Below are 13,063 nucleotides of genomic sequence, written 5' to 3'. Positions count from 1 at the left end.
AACCAAGTCAAAAAAGACAGCGATCCTGGCCATCCGATCCCGTTAATCGCTGATCAATTCTAATTCGAAACTTCACGGGTCGTGTTGTTTGTTAGTAAAACGAATATCATTTCCGAGGGAGCAATTTCGATTACTGAGATATAATCTTTTAACTTTGAACAAAGTTATCCGAATGCATTTCAGACTACATACAATGACATGACTGATCTTGACATAGACGCTGATGAAGACTAGTCAGTCACTCAAGTTAAATTAAACTCTTTAACTCATTTTGTTTGTCGCCACGGTTTTTGTTTTGCTGAAAATTTCAAACAACGGAATTTTATTTTATTTATTTCAGCTGTATCCTTACCATAACAAATGTCCAAACAACGTAAATATTCTATTCACCAAACATGTGTGTACTATGCCAGAGTGTAATATCGATTCGAGTTCATTCTGGAAAGTGTGTTTCCTCAAATTTGAGTAAAATAAAAAAAATATTAAGTCAAAACTTATAATTATTTCGAGAAATCGGGGCCAGAACCCGCAACCTGTATAATTCTGGACCCTTAGAATCTGTAGGTTTTCAGTTTTAAGGTCAAACACTGGTGTGTTCTGATGAAGAGATATTTCTATGTTCGGGTGACATGAAGTTTGAGATTCAGTGTACTGTTCAACAGTCCCGAGATTATCGTTAGACAAATGTGTCAAAATGATGTTTGGATATTTTCTTGAAGACGTTTGCATTCGTGTACTATTTTCCATTGTTCCAGTTTTGATCCGGTTTCTCCTTAAAGGCACCAAAACAACGACTGTCCTCATTCTGGATTGGTGTCCATGCTGTGACGAGGAAACAGTTACGACAGTTTATTGTGTTTGTGGTACCAAGGAAATTGATGTGTGGATATTTGTAAGGATTGAAAACTATCGGCCTATTTTTGCTTTCTTTTCATAAAAACGTAAAAACGAGCATTTTGCAAGTTGACTATACGTTACCTAAGCTTGTGGTAAGCAAATGTACAGGTTGTAACTTTTCGTTAAATATATTTTGTAGAATTTTAGTCAAAATCGTTCACATTCATTTAGACACGGAAATTAGGGACTGAGAAAATGTCTATATTCTTGTGCAGCATAACCTATATAATTGTACTTTACTGTACAGGTTGTATGTTAGGGCAAAGGTCAAACAAAGGTTGAAGAGAGTAAAGCAAGTGGTCAGAGCTTGACATTAAAATGAATGCGGATGTAGTCACTGATCATTCGTAAACTCTCAGAGGGAACACTGAAATATGTATTGAATTAAACATTAACTTGGCCTGAACTATAGACGGACAACGTCTTCTTTGCAAAAGATGCAGCGTTTCGGTGTTGAGTAACGGTGTTGGCAAGTAGGTAACTACTTCTAATATGCCAATTAACGGTGTCTCCAGGTGTGCCTTATCCAGTGCACACATGTACATAAGACCTTAGCAGAACAGGGCCCCGTTTCAAAACGCCATCGTAGCCCTGTGACTGAACCAAGTTACTGTACAAACAAAATATGAGCGCCATAAAGTGAATGGAACCCGAGTCTTCTACGTGACGAGCGAACGGTTTAATCACGAGACTACCTCACCACCCGTCATTGGAAAGAAACACACAAGGGTGCTATATGAGATGTGAGGTGGACACATACATGTGACAACTAGTAAGCAACATCCATCTCAGACTCTCATCAACAAATTTTATATACAACAATTCCTTTTAATTCGATACAGATTGTCAAGCAGAAAATATTCCTGCCTTACAACGGTACAATAATCAGTATCGAAACGTCGCACTTCCGAAATAAAAGAAGTCGATATCCATAAAGATTATTCATTATTTTACGAGTAATTACCAACTTTTAAAATGCCACTCAAGGAAGTTACCCCTGAGACCCAACTCGATAAATTTATCGAGGACATCAAGTCTATGCCATTTTTTTGATGAGGAAATGAACGTATATTGCACTGTTAATACGAGTATATCGTTCTCCGAATATTCAGTTTCTGAGATATGGTGCCTTGTCAAACACTTCGGATACAAATATATATTTCCTTGTATCGTATATTACAAAGACAATCGGATAAGAGAGAAGAATGGCAAAACATGTCATATTCATTACACGTATTTGCAGGTTTGGTGTACGCATCAATAATTACACTCTATCCAGTTAGCTGTCACGCCAGGGACAACCTCAAATCCCATACTCTTATGCAGCTTCAAAGACGGTTCATTGTCAGATTCTATTAGCACCGACACTTCTTCCTTCATTTGCAGGTTCTTTAGTGCCAGCTGGGACATAATGACCTTTCCGTACCCCTTCCCTCGGTGCTCTTTGATCACGTGTAGCATTCCCTGGCACCCGTAGTGATAGGTAAGGGCGAAGCCCAGTATATCTCCTTTTTCGTTGTAGAGACAGGTCGAAGGACGTTTGCTTATCATGAGTCTGATATATTCCTCAGATGAGTCTCCTGAGTTGAACTTCCACAGGGAGTTAATCAAAGGTACTTGGTCTGTCTGTACACTTGTCAGGGTAAAGCCTTCCGGAACAGCCCTTTGTAAAAGTGATAAAACAGCCACATGCATAAATCAATACAAACTGAGAGATTAAGGTATATTATGAAGTTTTTGTTGGTCATCTTAGTAAAACGAACAACAAAAGTCTAGGTGATGACACAAGAAAGAGAAACCAGTGGTTAATGACGCTGAAAGGTGATGACACAAGAAAGAGAAACCAGTGGTTAATGACGCTGAAAGGTGATGACACAAGAAAGAGAAACCAGTGGTTAATGACGCTGAAAGGTGATGACAATAAACAAACAAACAAGAAATTAATCTAGGCATAAAGAAGTTGACATTGATATAATCCTTCCCTTTATATGTAGTCTGCACGTACAGCACACGTTAGATCTTCAAATCATGAGTGTGTCCCTCCGTCCCAGATGTCATTTAGAATATGGCAATATCTCATGAACTCGAAGTCCTTGAATCTGGATAACTGACTGTAAACTGTAAACATCCTCTTCCCAACTGGTGATTAAGGCTCTGAATTTAAGCAGTCGAAGGCCGAAATATCGGAATGTCGTTACCAGCAACAAGAAGGTACATACATTCTTCCATGATACTGGAAAATTGATAAAATTGACGGACAGAATACGACCTTTCGTTACTGTACTATGTGATTGTTGTAGCAATAGTGTTCAACAACTCACCGTGGTGTACGCAGAACAACTGGAATCCAAGTAACAATTAGGTATATGGTTGATTCCAACGAACAATGTACACAGCTTGGTACAAGTTGTCCAAAATAGAATCGCTTGCACCACATAGTTCTGTTTATCAATGTAAACATGTTTGCCCTCATGAAAATCACTCCCCATCGCTAATCTCTAAAAGTGACAATTTGGTGAATCAGTTAAGTTGAAGGTTCATTTTCTGAATTACCTACAAATACCAACATCATACCTTGTATATCCTGTAATTAGATGGATTGTATGTTGCCTAACATCCACGTGCAGTTGTTCTGCATGCACAATATGTTAATGGCTATAAATCCTCTGAAGCCATGTCATGGTTTCTTTCATGTTTTATAACCTCAAGCTTTACGCAAATAGAACCATTTTGGTGACTTTGTTTGATGTAAGTGAGATAGCACCCCTTAGTGTTCTTTTCACAAACACAGCGTTATTACATGTACATATCTATCTTAATCTGAGAGACGACGGTTGGAACTTCTGGTATCTATAACAAATTTGAAAATGTTTTGGATGGAATTCCTAGTATTCCATAACTGTTTATATGTGTCAAACTGATTCATAGCTGCTTTACTAAAACATCGAACATTTTGGAAATTGTTTATCTAAATGCATAGGATATGAGAATAATGCTTGTTTACAGCAAGTCCCTTTCTTTACTGTCAGTGTATGTCTCAAAGTAGCAATGCCATTTTAACTGATGAACCTTTAACTCCCATGAAAGGTTGTGTGTGTGTGTGTGTGCGTGCGTGCGTGTGCGTGTGTGTTTGTGTGTGTGTGTGTGTGTGTGTGTGTGTGTGTGGTTTCTCCACTAACTTGCGACCTGCATGCCTTACGCAGATGAACTTGCATCACATTGCTGAAAAAGCATGTGGAAATATCGTACATGTGAAGAGTTGCAAGGTTTTGTATAGAATTTGCCAATTTCCACGAATTAATATCATTTATTCACGCCATGACAATGCTATTTTCGACGTTATGTTTATTTTTTTTAAAAAACCCCACACGAATTCATATGTAAACAGTTCCATTAAACAATATGGAATATCTTGCCAAAATTAAGTATACAACAGTCTCTGAGGTAAGTGGCTACATTTACACTAATGAGTCAAAGTGTTTGATGAGAAGTATAGAAAGTGAACTAAAATCATTACACCTGAAATTGTACCTACCAAATGTTTCAAATGACATCTGTATTCAAAGAAAGCACACCACATATGTTCAAAATGATTGAACCATTACCATATACCATTACGTACATATAAACATGTCACTAATACAATCAATACACTTGAACTATAACTCTGCTTTTACTACCCATATTTTGCTGTTACCTAGAATGACGAGTTACCTAGGAAAAAGACACACCTTTGACAAATCTAATTCCTAACTTCTACTATAGTCTGAGGCCTTATTTTCACATTAATAAAACTTCAAAAAGCACTACAATTAAGGTTGGATAGTTGTAACAGGTGCAATATACATCCTACTTTATTGTGACATGGGTTTATTTATACAATATTCTTACGAAAAAATTGTAAAATACACTAACCAATCACCAAGACGTTGTTTGATCTCATCTATAATGACTTCGAAATGGAACACATGTCACGTGCTGTCCTTCCTACATGTAGTTGAATGTGATCAGTTGTTAGTGCTTGTAGGTAACATTGGGAGTTAAAATGATATGATGTGTTAATAATGTTTGATATCTTCGTAAAACAAGACAGAATATGCTAAGATGTGGCACACGTATATCTTTTGGTCCTTTGCACTTGAACTTAGTATGTCATTCAGTAATGTGTTCATCTGTGAAAACAACAACATATTTAATGGTGTGGGTAGTTTGTTTTAACAAATCCGACTTTTGCTTTTAGATTACTATCTAGATTACATTGATTATTACTTTTAGGAAATAGTATGTAAAGCCAGGCATTTGAGTAGTTCACTTGTAAAAGCTGTATAAAATATAACAAGACATAACCTTGTTTGAAATTTACATAGATTGACATGAGTCATGTATTCGTAGGTAACACAAAAATAAACACCACTTGAGAACAAATTACCAAAATTACATATTAAGCCTAAGACAAAAGCATTTCTGGGGCTTTATTCACGAGTTATTTGGCGATGAGATTAATAAATGTTTATTTATCCCGTTTGACAAGTATTTACCACACAACATGTTTTCAACAAAACATTTGTAAAATATAAGTCAAATGAATAATAATGGTCTGTTTTTGTCTCGCCTCCCACTAGCCTTAATTTAATTAAAAATTGTCATGTTTTATATGGCCCGAATGATGTGATGGGCACCTTGATATAAATGAGGACAGTAATGCTAAATGATGTGGGCCTAAACATGCTGTGTACACTTGTCGTTGGAATCGGGCCTATACATCGTACAGTGAGTGAAAGGCGTGATGTTATTTACAGTTATAAACTATTGTACCTGAGTTTCAGTGAGCTGTGTGTAACCGTCATGTAGACTACATCAGTAGTTACTTCGCATGGAATCTTGAAATGGTTCATCACTTCGGTAACAACCGGTGCCAGCCTACTATACACGGTTGCAACTAGAAGAGAAGGAATACATACTTTCAAAAGACTGTTTCGTCTTTTCAGGTAATTATACAATACGAAAAGAGCATGAGCAAATTTAGGAACGAGGGAAAGGCAGATTTTCGGAAAAATTGCACCACTATAGACTAAAATATTTACACCTCATTTTGTAGACGAAAAGAACTTTATCCATGAGACATGTAAATATTACCTGTCGTTGATTTCCGCCAGAATTTGATTTTCATACGCATAATATCCCCCAAAAGAAACGCATTGGCGATTTGTATTTTAACGAATCTATTAACTACCTATTGTGTTCAAGCAATTGTCAAATTATGTAACAAGATCAGAAATCACCTTCCAGTTAACGAGCATTCACTATCTAGCAATAAAAATCAAGATTTCTTTCGGAAATTGGCATTCGTTTTGAAGGAGTATCAAGGTTAAATCACTACGTCACGTCTTGACTCTCCGACATTGAAAGAATACATGCTGGACATTGCCAAACTTCTGTTGCCAGACGTCTGAATGTTAGTCTTAACAAGATATCATGGCTTGCAGCTTGTTGCAACCAAACATGTATAACAAATGACATTCACCGTGCAGGTACACCTCGAGATCGGTATCTGGGTACTACACTTGCGTGATCGTACTGTCACGGATAACAGTACAACAGCCAGGGTGCCTGAACTTCAGAGGATAGCCGGTCAAACTGTACGGAACAGGTTGAAAGAGATTGGTTTGAGAGCCAGGAAACCCGATGTTGGGGTTTCTAGACATTACCATCTTCTTAACTGGTGTAAAATATCATGCGCGGGCGGGTTATACATGTTTGAAAATACATTTTCGCAAGAGATTTCTCGTCTAAGCGTTTCTTTTTGTAGATAGTATATGAGACCCCATACTGTTCTGATCCTGGTTTGAAATGGTATTCAGTAGTCCATGATGAGATCTTCCAATAGATACATCAATAGATTAATGATAATCTTGATATGCACAAATGTCATTTTATTTTTCTAAGAACTGATAACCAATAAATAACTCCCTTCAAACAATGAAATAATCCAATTAAAGTTTCACACAGGTTTGCACCGCACTCAGCTATGTTCCATGGTGGAGATCTGTACATGATGGAGTCTGGACTAAACAATCCTGTGATCAATAGCATGAGCATCGCTATAAACAATTTGGATACGATGACAATGTGAGCCTGACCACCAGATCCCGTTAGTCATCGCTTACGACAAGCACGAGTTCTAACCCCGATCTTCAGGGGTGGATGATATTTACAAACCTGAAAATATAATACGTGTCTTACATACGAACGGCCCTTGTTTCTGTGCCCAGTTAAATACATCCGGATTGTGTAGAAGGCTCTTCAGTGCATTATTGTCTGTGGCATACAGATCCACACTTTCATGGAAAATGTCCATCTGTTAGAAAGTCAACAAGCGAATAAGACTAAACACATAATTTGCCACTGAGTCTTCATTCAAAACAAGATTATCAAAGTCTGTTCCAACGGTAAATCAATCATTCGTTTAGCCAAGTAAAGATGTGTTTAAATGTGCTTTTCTTAAAACACTGTTACCCCTGCACCTGCGTGCTCATCTGTCTTATCACCAGAACAACAATTTGGCTGAATCCATCACTTATGTATTCACAAAATAAACACTTTAATTGTCTTCAGTCCGAATGTAAAGTTTCGAGACAATGATGCTGCAAACTTACGGCCAGGGAAAGGGAACACACACAATAAATATGTAACGAGTTACATAAAAATAACGTAGAAACACATAAAAGTCAAGTTTGTTACATAGGTTTACCTCAGACATTCTTGACCTTACGTGTGTTTGAATATAAACTGTTTATGTCTTCTATTTGTAATATTGACAAACAGACAGGGTTCGTTTGCTGTCCAGTATATTAAGTAACACATCTCAGTTATGAAGCAAAGACTGAATTACCGCTTCAGGTTTCGCCTGCGTAACAACTGCCCTGAAGTCTGGCCATCGGTCCACAATGAAATCATAACAACTTGAATGGTTTTCCAGTGTGGCGTCTATTTCTCCTATCACCTGCAATCACAGAAAAGAAGATGGTCGTTGTAAGTCTGGAAACTTACGAACGGGTCTGTAGCCATGGTATTAGAGTCGATTCGCATACTAATCGTTGCTTGAGGGGAATGCGGAAACTACAGAATGAGTTATGGTTACACATTGTCAGTTTAGTGGTCAGATGGAACATTTGCTATATATGGGATTACACGGTCTTGGTAAAGAACAGATTATAGTTTACTGTACTTTCGTTGGGTTGAGTGCGCAAGTGTTTATTCTTTTCCATGTTTCTTCACATGGTATGTATTGCACGGCGAGTGCACTTACTAAAATCTTGTATTTGCACTTAAGAAGCCACGTGCCTATAGTACATATATACTGACTTATTATTAGGCAGTAGAGGGGACATTTGTCCTGTGTTTAAATGCAAGGTACAGAAACATCGACTCGTTTTCCAGGTGTTCCTTGCTAGAATATGTTAATAGTGAGATAAATTTATAAATATTGCGATGTACAAAGTAATATTTTGTAATATACTTATTTCTCACAGTGTGGTAGGCTGGACAGAGATAAAGAAAATGACATTCATCTTCAGTTTGATTCGAATCACATATTTTACATATTCTATCATCTTTTTTATTTCAATATATCTACCTGTTTTTATAAACAAATCATGGGAGGAGCAACCAAAATTTGTAAGCGTGATTCTATACTTCCGAACATTCAAGGATGATAAATAGGTTTCATTGTATATCGTTTAAACATTCTGTAATAGAAACCTTTATTTAACAAACTATTGGTGGAAATTTGGATGCGAGTCGTTGGATTAACGAAACCAGTAGGAAATAGTAACTGTTTAAAATCTGTAACCCAGTTACGCTTTCCATTTCTATCATATAAAATCATCATATTGTAACATGTTTGGGTAATCTGTAAGATGGCATATTTAAGATTTTTAACCAATATTTGATTACCTTCATTTTCGATTAGGTGGTTTGTAAAATAGACTCCTAGGTATTTGTACGACGTAGTTGTTTCTATTAATTCACCTTTATAATACCCTTTCCCTTTTGCAGCAAGTTTACCTCCATTCTTAAAAACGATTATTTTAGTTTTGTCTCTATTTACGGTTAGTTTCCATTCATTATAATTCATTTCTTTCTGCATGTACTCCCCGGATTGTGCTAGAGCAAAGAATATTATCATCAGCAAGTAATAGAAGAAATAGCTGCACTATATCTGGATGTAACTGAATACCATTTGAATAGTTTTCATGGATCTGAATTGCTAGTTCATTGATACAGAAAGTGGGCCGTAGATACAACTTTGTTTACTCCCATTTGACTCTCAAATGTTTCATATGTTTCGTTATTGTTTCTAACACACATCTTTACGTTATTATAGATACTTCCTTAAGGCTTACAAATTTGTTTGCTTAAGGAATGATTATCTAGAAGATTCCATAGCTTATCTCTGTAAGCAGAGTCGAAAGCCTCTGCAAAATCTACAAAGAGAACATAAAATTTGGTACCTTTCTTATTTAAATATTTCTGTATCAGCGAATGTAAAACAAATATGTTGTCAGTAGCAGGTTGGGATTCAGTCATCTGCCCAGAATACTAAACGTTTATTTATGATGGCAGTGACTTTTCATCATCACGAATACCCGGAGTCTATCGTGTATATACTAATGTAAAAAAGTAACTGTGTATAACATACAACTACATAAAATATAAGTTAAACAAAGTTATTTGATACGTGCATGCACTTTGAGGTCACGTAACGCGTGTGGCACGTGCATTTTGTGCTCACAAGTCCTTGGTTTCACATGAATTTTCAACTCGTTGTGATCATGCGCAGGGCGTGTAAAATATTTCCGGTTTGGTCGAATGCTCTACCTATAGTGTAAACGCACTCTAAATGAAACAAAAATCAAAACAAACACAAATAAAAAACAAATAAAATGTCGAATGCAAGTCATCTCAATCCATTTATGAAACAAAGACCAGGATTAGTTAAATAAATACCTTTATTTATGTGAACAAGCTTTTGTATAAACACGTCTTACAACCACAGTCCTTTCTGCGTATCCCATGCAGTTGCAACCAAAACAAGACATCAAGTTTTTAAAAGCATAGGCAAATGGATGTACGTACTATGAACAGTTGCCACACGTAATAATATTGATAACAGTTGTTGTTTAGAGTGTGTTTGCTCTATTGGTAAAGCATATGACCAAACCGGAACTTCACCACCTGATATTTTTACAAGTCCTGCGGATGTGCACAACGAGTCGACAATAACTGTGAAACCAACGAATTAGAAAGAGAATTTGAGTTCAGGCATGGTAGCAACGAGTGCTATTATTGTACGTGTTTTCGATATAACCCGACCCTCGATCTGCGGTTAAAAACACTATCCTCTAAACCACGGAGTCCGTACATTAGTACAAAGTGAACGAACATATATAGCAGTTTTACCTTCAGCGTCCCAGGATATGTCTTCAGTTTGTGCCTGACTTGAATCAGCTGATCTCTTGTAAGCACAGTCACCATTCTCGGTTTGACGTAGCTGGTAACAACGTCAGTACTACCTCCGTATTTCACTGCAGGTGGTAGAGAAAACCTCAGTCCACGATCAACCTAACCGCCTATACCGTCTTACAGTGGGCGATCAGATCAAAGCGGTCCCCAGGTATATTCTCGTGACTAACAATATCTTGTGTCAACAAGAAGAACATCAATATAAGTAAAAAAAAATCGCGTGCGACGACACACGTGACAGCTGACAGCTTCGTGACCTATAAAGCGTTATGTGAGCAGTTATTTCGAGTCAGTGGGTCAAGGTCACTGTCTATTACACGGTGGTATGATAACGTCATACTGTCATGGGGTTGGTAGTGTTTCCTGATACTGTTTTAAAATACAGCACACACTGGTTATATAGCCCTTGGTTATAATATCCACCCTGGAAACCACAGGCAAAATGTAGCAGCATAGAGAATGTGACAAGTCCTCCTATATGCGAGCGAAGCGAGCAAAGGTTGGCAACGTACTTCCCTCGCTTGGGATCGAAAAGTATTTTTCATGTCAAAAATATCGTCACCATCAAAGGCACACTCCAATTTCCTCACTTGGTTAAGCTCTCAGATTTCCTAACAGATGTTTTATAATTACTCACGTGAAATTTGTTTTATTCAACATTTTAAGCGCCACTCGTGGTATTCAGATCGTTCTTCGCCTCCATTACCCCTGCTAGCTTCCGGTTGAACGAAGTGACGGAACAAGAATAAGCAGAAAAGTAAAAGAAATACCATTTTGCCTAATTTTATCATGAACCTGTTGGAGTTTATTTGTCTTATCGGTCGTCTCTATTGTTAGAATTTGTGTAACATTTATTCTACCTAAAAACACTTTTGGCGTAATGGGCGAATGAAGCAGGGGAGGTAACTGTAAGTGTTCCATATGGAATAATACCCTCCTGTTCCATCACTCCGTTGAACCGTAAGCTGGAGGGGGGGGGGGAGGTGGGGAGGCGAAGAAAGGTCTGATATACCAGGAGTTGCGCTTAAAATGTTGAATAAAGAATATTTCACCTCAGTAATTGTTCAACATGGGGTTCGAGATGTGAGAGCACAACCCACTGAAGAAATGGGTGTATACCTTTGATGGTGGCACTATTTGATTTTGACATGAAAAATATTTTTTTTAATCGAGGCGAGGAAAGTACGTTGCCAAACTTTACTCGCTTCGCTCGCATGTAAAAAGACTGGCCATTTGCTCTATGCTGCGCCACCCATTTGCGCTACAGTTTGCCTGTGCTGGAAATAATGCCATGTTTTTGCCAGAACGGATTTCCTGCCTGTATGATAGTCTGGTTATAAAGCCACCCTGGAAATAATGCCATGTTTTTGACAGAACGGATTTTCTGCCCATATAATACCCTGGTTGAGATGCCTAACTGGATATAATGACATATATGCCAATGGTTTTGGAACATAAGTCGTTATCAAAGTTATTTTCCCCGCTTATAGTACCAGTTACACTGGCTGCGTGAAAGATTTCATGCCTTAGTTTGTTAACTGAAATGACTCTCGATCTGTAGATAATCACGTCTGGACCAGACAGCCCAGTGATCAACGGCATGAGCATCTAAGCGCGCAACTGCGAAACTGATGACATGTGTCACCCAAGACAGTGAGCCTGACCACTCAATCCCGTTTGTCGACTCTTACGATGCGCATGGATTACTGAAGATCAATTCTAACCTTGAACTTCAACGGTCGTGTTGTCTGGAAGTGTTGTCTGGAAGTAAAACGAGTAACATTTTCGAGGAAGCAATGTACATTACTGAAATATGATCTTCTAACCTCGAAAAAAGTATCCGAATGCATCGTAAACTACATACAGTGACATGACAGGTCTTGATGTTGATTTTGTTGTAAATGAGGATTAGTTAATCTCAGTTTGTCGCCACAGTTTTGCTTGCTGAGAATTTCAAACAGAGGGAGTGTCTAATTGAGCTGTATCTTTACCATAAAAGTGTCCAGACAACTTAAATATGCTTTTCACTCAACTTGTGTACTATGTTTGAGTTTAATATCGATCGAGTTCATTCTGGTAAATGCGTTTTCTCAAATTTGTGTTAAAACTTGAACATAAGTCGAGAAATCGGGCCGAGGACTCACAACTTTTCATTTTTCTGGGTCCTTAGAATCTGCTGCTTTTCAAGGTTAACGGCAAACACTGGCGTGTTCTGGTGAAAAGATATTTCTTTGTTCGGGTCACATGAAGTTTGAAATTTATTGTACTGTTCTGTACTGGTTATTGTACTGTACTGGTTATTGTTAGACAGATGTGTCCAGAACAGGGTCCCGTTTCGCAACACCATTGTCGCCGTACGACTATACCAAACTGAGCGTCGTAAAGAATGAAGGCAAGAGTATGTTTTTAAGCTGCTTTTAGCCATATTCCAGCAATTTCACGCCGGGGGACACAACGAATAGACTTCACACATTCAACCCATGTGGGGAATCGAACGCGAGTCTTCTGCGACTTAAAGATGCTGTGGCTATCCCGCCTCCCGGCATTTGAAAGAAACAAACCAGGGTGCTATATTGTGAGGTGGACACATACATGTGCCAACAATTAGTCAGACATCCCTCTCAGAATCATGTGAACGAAC

The 13,063-nt window shown here is 37.9% G+C and overlaps 1 protein-coding gene across 1 annotated transcript; it reads right to left on the bottom strand.

Annotated features, from left to right (window-relative positions):
- Positions 1 to 2,147: 2,147 nt before the first annotated feature.
- Positions 2,148 to 10,434, bottom strand: LOC137287545 (glycine N-acyltransferase-like protein 3). The gene is made up of 5 exons (XM_067819895.1): positions 10,360 to 10,434; positions 7,790 to 7,900; positions 7,141 to 7,255; positions 5,713 to 5,836; positions 2,148 to 2,560 (listed from the first exon to the last, which is right to left on the bottom strand). The coding sequence occupies exons 1-5, from the start codon at positions 10,432 to 10,434 to the stop codon at positions 2,155 to 2,157; spliced, it is 831 nt and encodes a 276-aa protein (XP_067675996.1). The 3' UTR covers positions 2,148 to 2,154.
- Between the last annotated feature and the right edge of the window lie 2,629 nt (positions 10,435 to 13,063).

Source organism: Haliotis asinina, chromosome 6, assembly GCF_037392515.1.
Source record: "Haliotis asinina isolate JCU_RB_2024 chromosome 6, JCU_Hal_asi_v2, whole genome shotgun sequence".
Classification (NCBI taxonomy): Eukaryota; Metazoa; Mollusca; class Gastropoda; order Lepetellida; family Haliotidae; genus Haliotis; species Haliotis asinina.
Note: the sequence above shows the minus strand (reverse complement) of the source record. Positions and strands in the feature narration are given on the sequence as shown.